At 56.7% G+C, this 12,449-nt stretch overlaps 4 protein-coding genes across 5 annotated transcripts; all 4 read right to left on the bottom strand.

The window, feature by feature from the left end:
- Positions 1-1,200: 1,200 nt before the first annotated feature.
- IUM83_03679 (Glyceraldehyde-3-phosphate dehydrogenase) lies at positions 1,201-2,880 on the bottom strand (the record flags this gene model as incomplete). The annotated part of the gene is made up of 1 exon (XM_067927706.1): positions 1,201-2,880. The coding sequence occupies one exon, from the start codon at positions 2,878-2,880 to the stop codon at positions 1,201-1,203; it is 1,680 nt and encodes a 559-aa protein (XP_067795290.1).
- Positions 2,881-4,794: 1,914 nt separating this feature from the next.
- IUM83_03678 lies at positions 4,795-6,528 on the bottom strand (the record flags this gene model as incomplete). Of its 2 annotated transcripts, XM_067927704.1 has the most annotated exons (2): positions 6,141-6,156; positions 6,290-6,528. In XM_067927704.1, 2 exons carry the CDS (start codon positions 6,526-6,528, stop codon positions 6,141-6,143), a joined length of 255 nt encoding a protein of 84 aa, XP_067795288.1. The 2 variants fall into 2 exon arrangements, with proteins under 2 accessions (XP_067795289.1, XP_067795288.1); XM_067927705.1 differs by having other exon boundaries at positions 4,795-6,528.
- A 633-nt stretch (positions 6,529-7,161) lies between these two features.
- Positions 7,162-8,895, bottom strand: IUM83_03677 (Glyceraldehyde-3-phosphate dehydrogenase; the record flags this gene model as incomplete). The annotated part of the gene is made up of 1 exon (XM_067927703.1): positions 7,162-8,895. One exon carries the CDS (start codon positions 8,893-8,895, stop codon positions 7,162-7,164), a length of 1,734 nt encoding a protein of 577 aa, XP_067795165.1.
- Positions 8,896-9,832: 937 nt separating this feature from the next.
- Positions 9,833-11,539, bottom strand: IUM83_03676 (Folate-Biopterin transporter (FBT) Family; the record flags this gene model as incomplete). The annotated part of the gene is made up of 1 exon (XM_067927702.1): positions 9,833-11,539. The coding sequence occupies one exon, from the start codon at positions 11,537-11,539 to the stop codon at positions 9,833-9,835; it is 1,707 nt and encodes a 568-aa protein (XP_067795503.1).
- Between the last annotated feature and the right edge of the window lie 910 nt (positions 11,540-12,449).

The raw sequence follows: 12,449 nt of genomic DNA, 5'->3' as shown, positions 1-12,449 counted from the left end.
GGAGCCCTTAGCAGTGATGTTGGCAGACATTCCGACCAAAGTGAAGGAGTATGTTGCGCTGCAGAACGACACACAGCTTTGCACTCTGTGTGGTCTGCAGAACGAGTCACAACAGTAACATGTATCGTCAATCCTGCTGGACTGTGTTTTGGTGGGCGGTGTGGCGCTGAGAATCTATCAAACACAGCCAGCGAGTCGCTGACGTCAGGCTGCAACTCATCCTGGCGACAGGCCGCGACCCGAAGTCAGGAAGCGATCCGAAGCCTTGGTGTCCAGCACGATGGCTGGATTTCAAGATGAGTCGTTAGACTTCAAGGTTCGGGGCTGGACAAGGGTGAGGGGCTGGAGCTCAAGGTGGGTGACTGGATCACAAGACGCCAAGGTACCCAGTAGGTCCACTAAGGCACTGGCAGCAGTGTGCGCTGGAGTAGCTAGCGCCGCTTTCATGTTTTGCATTGCCATCAGAATTCAATTTGCTTTCTCAAGCGCATTGGTCGTCATAGTTTCTCGACAACACACATGTCGTGCTCTGCGCCTTGGTGCTCGGTAAGCCATCCACGACATCTTGTAGTAGTCGCTAGCGCAAGTCAACACTGATATGCACGATGAAGCAGAGGCCGTAAACTGAATACCGGGCGGTTCATACATCGGTATGGGCATCGTTCGGACAGTCGCGGAGGGCAGACATCTGAGCTTCGATTAGCCAAGAAGCAGCCGCGTACGTACAGTAACTATTTCTACTTTGAAATGGCGATAAGCATATCCGTCACTGTCAGTACCCAAAGGCTCAACCAACCTGCATACCTTGGCCCAAACAAGCACCTCTAGTCTTGGAAGCAGGATTTTCGAGCAAACTACATTCGCCAAAGTAAGGTGTTAGTCCCTCGGTTTTCAGTTGCCGGCCGCGGAGTCTGCCCGGATAGCCGTGTCTATCCGTAACCTGCGGCCACAAAAACTCATTTGTACTGTAAAATTGTGTGATGCAGACTCAACACTATTATTGTTATATCATCATTTAAAAAAGGATATATAAACAATATTCGTTTTTATTGAATTCTATTGCTTACAAACTAATTATTATGGGTTTAATGAATTTGTGGCCACAGTCTACAAAAACCAATAACGCGGTGGATGAATTTTTATTTTATGAAAACGTTTGACTAAAGATTGACGCGTGGTACGAGCCGCAGCAGATTCCACTTAGCAACCAGTGCCGCCGGCAATGATTAAGCACGAGGTGCTGTCGAACATGGCCATGATGTTGGTCATGATGGACCAGATGATCGCGAAAACCAGATAAAAGACGGTAACGCCGCCGATGAGCTTGCTGTGCCCACCCTTGCGCACCAATTCCTGGGTTTCAGCCTTCTGCGGGGGCAGAAGGAACAGGAAGACCCACGAGAAGATAGTCATGGTGTACATGATGATGATGGTGTACGTGATGTCGGTACGAACCGAGTGTGTGTCTGCTTGCACGCGCTCGTTGGAAACATTGAAAGGACCATCAATTGCGAGCGTAATTGACGTAGCAAATGGTTGCGCCACGTTGGAGACCGTCGTGACGAGACCATAGACCGCAGCCTCGTTGCCAACTTGCGCCAGCTCGACCACGCAGAACGTAGAGATAATCCAGCCAACGCCGTAGGGGAGCTGAACAGCGATCGGAGGGCCGAGCCAGAACCACTGGTTACGGAACACGTCCCAAATAACCAAGAGCGAGACCGTGCAGTCGACGACGATCACCACAATACCCGTGAGAACGGTCATCCAGCGCCAGTTCCAGTGCAGACCCCACTTGGACGTGATCATGATACCAGCAGCAAACAGCAAGTTGCTCAAGATGTCGCTTAGCGTACTGTTCACCGGAGTGACGCCCACCATGTATGAAGCGACAGGAGTGCTACCGGTGTATGTGATGTTGGCGAAGATGCCGGAGAAGAACATGTAGGCAATGATCTGGTACATGGCGCGCGAGCAGAGCAAGTCCCAGAAGCTGCTCATGTACTCGCGGAAGTTGGCAGCATTGGACTTATCCTCCTTGATGAAGAACCACGTCATCGGGAACACCGGGAGTGTGAGCACGGTCACAATGATCATCAGCTGCGGAAAGCTCAGCGAGAAGTCAAATGTACCGCCGTATTCTTTGCCGTTGAAGAAGAAACCCACGAGAATCTCGCCGAAGATCACCATGGCTGTGCGGACCGTGTAGATGCAGGACTGTGTCTTGCCGCGCTTGTCGATCGGCTCGCGTTGGGCCAGCTCGCAGGTAATGCTGTCTGCGCAGACATCCGATATCACATAGCCAAACGCCGCGAAAAACATGAGGATGACGTACTTGGCGCCTTCGTTGGGGGCACTGTGATTGATCCGAGCCTCTATCTCCGGGGTATAGTCGGCAATGTTGATATCGCGATCCGAGGATACGGTGAAGTATGGTTTGCCGATAGGCATGATGGCCATGACCAACAGCATGACGAAGCAGATGCCCCAGCCGATAAGCATGTACGGCCGGCGGCGATAACCGAAAATTGGGCGGCAGTCGGACAGGATGCCGTAGAAGACCTTGAAGCTCCACGGAAGCACAACTAACTGCTTTGCGGCTGTCACTTGGGAACCGGAGCAATTGAGGTAGTTCTGCATGAACGGGTAAATTGTTTCGGGTAGCAGACCGTACACGAGGCCGACAGTCGCGTACTGGAAGAGGAGGCCGAGGTTATCTCTGCTCGTGAGCACGGGCATGCCTCCTTCTCGAATAGCCCCACCTTCGATCTCGGGGGTCTTGACAGCCAGGTAACCATCCTCGATGTCCTTCGTCTGTGAGCCGCCACTCACGAAAGACAAGCGTTTGGGAACGTCGACGTCGGCTGTAGCTACAGGCATGACGACTGCGATGAATCGTACGCACTGCTGGTTGTGGCTTGAGCGGGGGGCTGGAAATTGGAGACTGAGCTCCTGGCGAGGCTGAGAGCGGCGCACAAATCTGACCCAAGGTTCCTCTGGCGCAAGGCGCAAATACAGTGCCTGTGGACGGAACTGACTTCGAGCTTGATGACGGCAAGCCCTCAACAATACGCATCGTTTACAGAGTTTTCAGGGTCCGCCGACCATCACCTCGGAGACACCATCAAGGCAGCACCGCACAAAAACCAGTTCATTTTGCAGTTCGATCCGTGTTGACTTCAGTTTGGTCCCAATTTGAGATGAGCGCCTCGTTGAAGGACAGCTGAGTGCTTGCACATCAAGACTCGCCTCGTGGCGTTGAGAGCTTCTCGTCGCCAAAATAAAGTGAAATGAGCGATTACTTGACGATAGCACGGAGTGGGGACTTTGATAGTTACGACGTTCTGTTCCTGAGACCTTGGTTCTCTCCCTGGATTGAGTCGATAAAATAATGTACATGTATGAACATACATAGCCGACGCGACTAGCGATGTTATGCTAAGTTAGCACCCCGCACCGCCTGCGATCACGAGGCTCGGGGTACTATCGAAAATGGCCAGGATGCTCGTCATGACGGACCACAGCAGGTAGGCCACGGTGAGTCGCCCTGTGGCCTCCCTTGAGTTCCTGCGTTTCTTCTTTTTGCTTGGGGAAAAGGAGCACGAAGACCCACGAAAACACCGTCAGGCGTATACATAATTATGATTGTGTACGTGATGTCGGCACGGATCGAGTGGTCGTCAGTCTGCACGCGAGTGTTGGCGATGTTGAACGGACCAGCGATCAGCAACGTCGAGGTGGTCGCGAAAGGCGAGGAGATGTTGCTCACCGTAGTGATTAAGCCGTACACCGCTCCTTCGCTGCCCAGCCAATTCCACCACGACGAACGTAGAAATGATCCACCCGATTTCGTACGGGAGCTCCACGGCAATCGGCGGCTGATTGTTTATCATCCTCAAGCCCCTTCACTTGGGACGCGCCACTCACGAACGATAGACATTGGGGATCGATATCGGCATTCGTGAGGACGAGAAGCTATCAGTATGAGACTTGGTAGGCAACACTTAGGACAATTCATATTGGAACCTTTGGAGTGTTCTGTCATGTGCGGCAAGGAACTGTAGAGCTCGGGATCGGTTTGGACCAACTATCGGCAGTGATAATGCCATCCTCCAACTGGTTATGCGCGAATCGGGAGGGATTAAAAGCTGCGTCTTGGTCAGTTTGGTTCAACATCGGCCGACGTCATCAGCACGGTCTCGCTGGATCTGGAGCTTCACGGATCCCCGCACATGCAGCTGGCGACAACCGACTCGACGACTGCTTTGGGGTCGATCTAGGCAGGTACATCAACTTTGAGTCTTTCCGATGAAGAGTCCTCGATAACGTCAATCGACCAACGCTTGGTATAGCAAATTGGACAATATGTCCAAGTATTTGTCTAGCGCGCAGGGTTCCGCTGCAGCACCTCATATTGAAGTCGGCTGAGAAGTGCGAGTGTGTGTAAGTGCATCCAATTTGCCCGGCCAGCCATCCCCGTGGAGATCAGCGAGCAAATGGAGTGTCCGCGCGATGCACATCGTGACGAGCCGCGGGTTAGCAGATTCAGTAGCTACTCATGTTCAGCTGCGATGAGCGTCCACAACGTTTGACACTTCACTGCGATCAAGGCACCTGCCATTCAGTCTTTCAACTGGTACTGTAGATACAAAGTCACAATTGGCCGACAAAGCATGGAGAGGATTATCAACACGTTTTCATTAGCGAGACGATAAAACAATTTGTCCGGCCCCGACGTGGACGACTGCAGTCGCTTGCAGTGGTCACGCACGCCCCACCGGTTCGGCTATTTGTTTAGCAGCCGGTTCCGCCAGCGATGATGAGGCACGAGGTGCTGTCGAAGATGGCCATGATGTTGGTCATGATGGACCAGAAGATGGCGAAGACCAGGTAAGCGACCGTGACGCCGCCGATGAGCTTGCTGTGGCCGCCCTTGCGGAGCAGCTCCTGCGTCTCCTCCTTCTGGCGGGGCAGCCAGAAGAGGAAGACCCAGGAGAAGGCCATGGCCACGTACATGATGATGATGGTGTAGGTGATGTCCATGCGCACCGAGTGGTCGTCCTCCTTGACGCGGTCGTTGGTGATGTCGAACTGGCCATCGATCAGCAGCGTGAGAGAGGTGGCAAACGGCTGCGCCACGTTGGAGACCGTGGTGATGAGGCCGTAGACGGCGGCCTCGTTGCCCATGCCCGCCAGCTCCACGACCACGTAGGTCGAGATGATCCAGCCCACGCCGTACGGGAGCTGCACGACGATGGGAGGGCCCAACCAGAACCACTGGTTGCGGAAGATGTCCCAGACCACGATCATGGCGACGGCGCAGTCCACGACGATCACCGCAGCGCCGGTCACGATGATCATCGTGCGCCAGTTCCAGTGCAGGCCCCACTTGGATGTGATCATGATGCCGGACATGAAGAGCAGATTGCTCAGAATGTCACTGACGGTGCTGTTGATGGGGGTCACGCCCACCATGTACGACGCAACGGGAGAGCTGGCCGTGTACGTGAAGGTGGCGAAGATGCCGGCGAAGAAGTTGTAGGCGATCACCTGGTACATGGCGCGCGAGCAGATCAAGTCCCAGAAGTCTGCGATGTACTGGCGGAAGTCGGCGGGCTCCGACTTGTCCTCCTTGATGTAGCACCAGGTCATGGGCAGCACGGGCAGCGACAGCACGGTCACGATGATCATGAGCTGCGGGAAGCTCAGCGAGAAGCTGAAGTCACCGCCGTAGTCCTCACCGTTGAAGAAGAAGCCGGTGAGCAGCTCGCCGAAGATCACCAGCACCGTGCGCACGACGTAGATGGCCGACTGGGTCTTGCCGCGCTTGGCAATGGGCTCCTGCTGAGCCAGCTCGCACGTGATACTGTCGGCGCACACGTCCGACAGCACGTATCCGCAGGCCGAGAAGAACATGATGACTACGTACTTGGCGCCCTGAGACGGAGCCTCGTAGTTGATACGGGCCTTGATCTCGTCCGTGTAGTCGGCGACGGCGACGTCACGGTCGGAAGCGACGGTGTAGTAGGGCTTGCCGATGGGCATAATAGCCATGACCAGCAGCGTGATGATGCACATGATCCAGCCGATGAGCATGTACGGACGACGACGGTAGCCGAAGATGGGGCGGCAGTCCGACATCATGCCGTAGAAGACCTTGAAACTCCATGGCAGCACCACCAACTGCTTAGCAGCAGCAATTTGGGAACCGGAGCAGTTGAGGTACTGCTGCATGAACGGGTAGATGGTCGCGGGCAGCACACCGTACACCAGACCAACAACGGCGTACTGGAAGAGCAGACCGATGTTGTCCTTGCTGGTGAGCACGGGCATGCCGCCGGGGCGCAGCGCGCCGCCCTCGTACTCGCCGACCTTCTCGCCAGAGGTGTCGGGGGTCTTGATGCCGGTGTAGCCGCCCTCCTCGATGTCCTTGGCCTTGGAGGTGGCGCTGCTGATCGACAGGCGCGCCACGAGCTCCATGTCGTTGGTGCTGGGGCCAACGCCGCCAGCCTGTCCGTTCAGCGGCATGCTTTCGATGCAACTGGGGACGAGCGGAGGTGTCCGGGGGTCTTGCGCGGAAGCAGGCGAATCGGTGAGTGACCGACTGTGCGGTGCAGCGAGGGATTAAACCGTTAAAGCCACGGGCTGCAGCAGCACGCAACGGCGCGTTGTGCGGTCAGCGTCCGCAGAGCGGACGAAGAACCAGCCGACGCTAGGAACCATGATGGGCACTCGCCAGCGCCGTCTCCGCAGCCGAACTCTGTGTCGGGCCGCCACTGCAACGCGATGACAGGCAGCAAGAGCCGAGCCGGCGGTACACGTCAGGCGGGTGTGGGCGACTGCGCTCATTGCGGAGACTCAAGGACCGGAGACTTATGACCCTGTCTCTGCGGGGTGCGCGTGTGCAATGCGGGACGCGCACGGCGGCTGCTCCCTCTAATGCCCGCGATTTGCGCAGCCAACGCCGGTAACGTACACCACGTAGGTACATGTACATGAACAGCACCGCGGGCTTGATGCAATGTGAGTCGACGACAAACCGAGAAGCAACGGAGTATATTGATGTACATACAAGCGGCTTTCGTAGCGACGGAGCTGCGCTCACTCGAGGGGGCACACTGCATCGCTACGATGTGCTGTGCTCGACTCGCCCCTGCCGAGTTAGCAGCCGGTGCCGCCAGCGATGATCAAACACGACGTACTGTCGAAAATGGCGAGGACGTTCGTGACGATGGACCAGAGGATCGCGAAGAGCAGGTAGCCGACTGTGATGCCGCCGAGGATCTTGCTGTGGCCGCCCTTCCGCAGCAGGCGCTGCGTGTCCTCCTTCTGCTTGGGCAGCAAGAACAGGAAGCTCCAGGCGAACACCATGGCGGCGTACATGATGATAATAGTGTACGTAATGTCCATGCGGACGGAATGGTCGTCCTCCTGCACGCGCGCGTTGGTGATGTTGAACGGACCGTCGATCAACAACGTCAGCGACGTCGCGAACGGCGAGGCGACGTTCGTTACCGTGGTGATCAGGCCGTAAACGGCAGCCTCATTGCCCAATTGGGCAAGCTCCACCGTGACAAAGGTGGAAATGATCCAACCCACACCGTACGGGAGCTGCACGACGATAGGGGGGCCCAGCCAGAACCACTGGTTGCGGAACACGTCCCAAACCACGATCATCGCAACAGCGCAATCCATCACAATAACCGTCGCGGCAGTGCAAACGATCATCCATCGCCAGTTCCAGTGGAGACCCCACTTGGACGTGATCATGATGCCGAACATGAACAGCAGGTTGCTGAGGATATCGCTCACGGTGCTGTTGATCGGAGTCACACCAACCATGTAGTCGGCCACGGGCGTGCTGGCCGTGTAAGTAAAGTCGGCGAAAATGTTGGCGAAGAAGTTGTACGCGATAACTTGATACACCGCACGGCTGCAAAGCAGATTCCAGAAGCCACCGATGTATTCCTTGAAGTTGGCCGGCTCGACTTTATCTTCCTTGATAAAGAACCAGGTCATGGGTAGCACGGGCAGCGACAGCACAGTCACGATAATCATCAACTGTGGGAAGCTCAGCGAGAAGTTGAAGGTGCCGCCGTACTCCTCGCCGTTGAAGAAGAAACCGGTGAGCAGCTCACCGAAGATCACCATGGCAGTGCGGACCGTGTAGATGCAGGACTGGGTCTTGCCGCGCTTGTCAAGTGGTTCACGCTGAGCCAGCTCTACCGTGATACTGTCTGCGCACACGTCCGACATGACGTAGCCGAATGCAGCGAAGAACATGATAATCACATACTTGGCGCCTTCCGCTGGTGCGTCGTAGTTGATGCGGGCCTCGATCTCCGGGGTGTAGTCGGCAACTTTAACGTCGCGATCCGCTGAATCGGTGAAGTAGGGTTTGCCAATTGGCATGATGGCCATGATCAGCAGCATAATGATACAGATCGTCCAGCCGATGAGCATGTACGGTCGACGACGGTAGCCGTAGATGGGTCGGCAGTCGGACAGGATGCCGTAAAAGACCTTGAAACTCCATGGCAGCACGACCAACTGCTTGGCTGCAGCGACCTGCGAGCCGGAGCAGTTGAGGTACTCCTGCATGAAGGGGTAGATGGTTTCGGGGAGCAGCCCGTAGACGAGGCCCACTGCTGCGTACTCGAACAACAGACCGAGGTTCTCCTTGCTGGTGAGCACGGGCATGCCGCCCGGACGCAGAGCACCGCCCTCATACTCGCCGACTTGGGCGCCGGAGGCGTCGGGAGTCTTGACGCCAGTGTAGCTGCCTTCCTCGAGGTCTTTGGGCTGCGACGTGCCGCTCACGTAGGACAAGCGTTTGGGGATGTCCAGGTCGCTCACAGCGGGGCCCGTGCCGCCGGTGGTGGAGACGCCCGGCATGGTCGACGATCAACGCGGGTCCTTGGAGAGCAGTCGTGAATCGGAGCTTGCAAATCGGGGAATGGCAGGAGCGTGGCAAAACTCGTCTACATGTACAGCGGAGCGCGCCTACACGCACGAGATCCCGCAGGAGGGTCAGTCAAGCAAGCGCGACTACAGTGCAGGGGGATGCGCTTTTCGTCTGCAGGCGGCCGCTCTCACCGACTGAAGTTGGCCGGGCTCACGCGGAGCTAGGGATCACAACGCGTGCAAGTTATGTAGCGAGTTCTTTTTCATGTACCTCCTGTCGGAGGACGGACCGCCATGCTGGGTGCAGCTACACAGTAATCTCGCCGATGAGAGGACCGCGGCGCCCTATGCAGCGAGGAAATTCTGTTTGTGCGTCGGAGGTGGAGCCGTGCCCCCCATGACCCGACGTGGTGGCCGCACGAACACTCCGGTGCTGCATGAACGTGTACCGTACCGTAGACGAACTGCCGAGAGGATCCCCGCTGTCGCCGAGCGGGATGCTGCGGGCGCTAATCCCCGCAGAGCCGGACAAATCCATCGCTCATTCAGGAGGGGCGAGCTCCATCTGATCCCACGCATTGCACATCAACTGGCAGAGCATCCCCTCCCCGGTCTCGAGACTCTCGACCCCGTGTTGATTGCACGTGGAGCGACCTGCCCCATGCCCTAGTGCCTTTGAACTCCGCAGCACTTCATGGCCGGTTGCTGCTGTGCATGTATTCGTATGTGACTTGTGACTTGCCACCACGAAGTGAGTGGACTGAGTGACTTGCTCGTCCTCGTGTTGAAGACACAGAGATTCACAGCGTCGTCGGCGGTGACGATCACTGTCAGCAAGCGGAACACTAGACAATTCACTTTCATGTTAAAGAAAACAATACAGTACCGGTATGTACATACGACCGCGGCTACGATCGCTACGCGGCTTTTAGCACCCATTCCCACCGGCGATCACGAGGCACGAGGTGCTGTCGAAAATGGCCAAGATGTTGGTCGTGACGGACCACACCAGTGCAAAGAGGAGGTAGAACACGGTGACGCCGCCGATAATTTTGTTGGACCCGCCCCTGCGCGCGAGCTCCTGCGTCGCCTCCTTCTGCTTGGGCAGCAGGAACAGGAAGACCCACGAGAAGATGGTCATGGCGTACATGATGATCACGGCGTACGAGATATCCGTGCGGATGGACTTGTCGTCGACCTGGATACGCGTAGTGGTAAGGTCGAACGGCCGGTCAATCAGCAGCGTGAGGGTCGTGGCGAAGGGCGACGCCACGTTGTGTGTGGCGGTGATGAGACCGTAGACGGCTCCTTCATTGCCGATGCCCGACAGCTCGACGATAACGAAGTTGGAGATCATCCAGCCGACGCCGTAGGGAACCTGCACGGCGATCGGAAGGCCCAGCCAGAACCACTGGCTGCGGAAGACGTCCCAGATCGTGATGAACGTACAGACGCCGTCGATGAGCATCACGAAGCAGCCGGTGAACACGATCATACCCCGCCAGCTCCAGTGGAGACCCCACTTGGACGTGATCATGATGCCGAACATGAAGAGCAGGTTGCCCAGAATGTCACTGATGGTGCTGTTGATCGGAGTCACGCCAACCATATACGACTGCACGGGCGAGCTGGCTGTGTACGAAATGCCAGAGAAAATGTTGGAGAAGAAGTTGTACGCGATGACCTGGTACATGGCGCGCGTGCAGATCAAGTCCCACAGAGTCTTCATGTACTCGCGGAAGTCGGCCTTGGGCTTCTTCTCCTCCTTGATGAGGAACCACGTCGCGGGGATGACGAGCGTGGTGCAGACCGCCAGGATAATCATCAGCTGCGGGAACGTCAGCGAGAAGTCGAAGGTGCCACCGTACTCCTCGCCGTTGAACGCGAAGCCGGTAATGATCTCGCCGATGATCACGAACAGGGTGCGCACCGTGTAGATGCACGACTGGGTCTTGCCGCGCTTGTCCAGCGGCTCGCGCTGGGCCAGGTCCACAACGATACTGTCGGCGCACACGTCCGCCATCACGTACCCGAACGCAGCGAAGAACATGAGAATGACGTACTTGGCGCCTTGGGACGAAGCGTCGTAGTTGATGCGAGCCTCGATCTCAGGCGTGTAGTCTTCTGGCGAGATGTCCCTGTCGGACGACACCGTGTAGTACGGCTTGCCAGCAGGCATGCACGCCATGACAAGCAGCATGATCAAGCAAATTCCCCAACCGATGAGCATGTACGGGCGACGACGGTAGCCGCAGATCGGGAAGCAGTCTGAGAGGATGCCGTAAAAGCACTTGAAGCTCCATGGGAACACCACCAGCGTCGAAGCAGTCGTGACTTGGGCGCCACTGCAGTTGAGGTAGTTTTGCAGGAACGGGTAGATGGTAGCAGGTAGCATGCCGTACACCATACCAACAGCAGCGTACTGGCAGAGCAGACCAATGTTGTCTCTACTCGTCAACACGGGCATGCCGCCTTCACGCAGGGCCCCGCCCTCAAGGTCGGTGGGCGTCTTGACACCTGTGTAGGCATCAGCGGGGTCCTTGGGGCTCTGCACGGTGCCGCTTACATACGACAACCGCGTCGGGATGTCGAGCTTGCTGGGCGTCGTGCCGGCAGCGTGGTGTGCAGTCGCCATCGTTGAGAAGAGCGGAGTTCCGGCAGGCGGGGAATGTGCGCACGATAAGGCAAAAGCAACAATGAGGACGGCACCACCGCTCAATTCCACGGACCAAACGCGCTTGCTAAACAAGCAGTTCGCCCTGCAGCGCAGGACAAACGATCGGGTAGGAGCTAATCTAACAGATACTAACATCTTGCATTTAATCCCAAAGCGATCGATCCCCCGCGCAGCGACGAGTCTGGCGTGGTGAGCCAACCACTGCAACTCGCCCCTCAAGAGTGCGTCACGGGGGGATGAGTTACAGAGGCCACAACAAGGTCTCCGATTAGGTCGATGATCGTGGCCCTCTTCGTGGGGCCCACCGAGTCGGTGGCACCGACAGGTGCAAGCGAATGTGAATCGTGCGCGCACTGCTGGACGTAGGCACTAACCAGGAGGCGGCATTGGCGCCACCTGGACAAGTTCGCCGAGTTAATTAATCCGGATACGATGCTTGTCAACATTAATCAGCGTGGATCACGACCCGAGCGAGCTTTGTCGCCACAAGATGCGTGTCGTTTGCAGCTTCGGGGCGCATCACCGACAAGTGCAACGTTGTGCAATCATTGCGGACGAACCGATCCCAGCTGGAGCTATGCTCGGGCGCAGCTACCCCGGCGCATCCTTTGGCACACTTGATTGAACCCCGCCCCAACTTTGCTGGCAGGAGCCTGCGTTTGCCAAGGCCGAGGCCTCGTTGGCCTGTGCACTATACATGTATTCATCGGTCGAGTCGAGTTTTGTGCGGCAAACGCTGGGGCCTCCACAACACTGTCATTGACAGAGGCTGCCAAAAAAATTTGAGATGAGAATCCTTTCGGAGATATCATGTGCACCTGCTTACGAATACATGCACCGCGAACATCTTGTCTGCGTTAGTCAGCTC

Source organism: Phytophthora cinnamomi (genome assembly GCF_018691715.1).
Source record: "Phytophthora cinnamomi strain GKB4 chromosome Unknown Contig21, whole genome shotgun sequence".
NCBI lineage: Eukaryota > Oomycota > Peronosporomycetes > Peronosporales > Peronosporaceae > Phytophthora > Phytophthora cinnamomi.
This window is presented reverse-complemented; position numbering and strand designations above follow the sequence as displayed.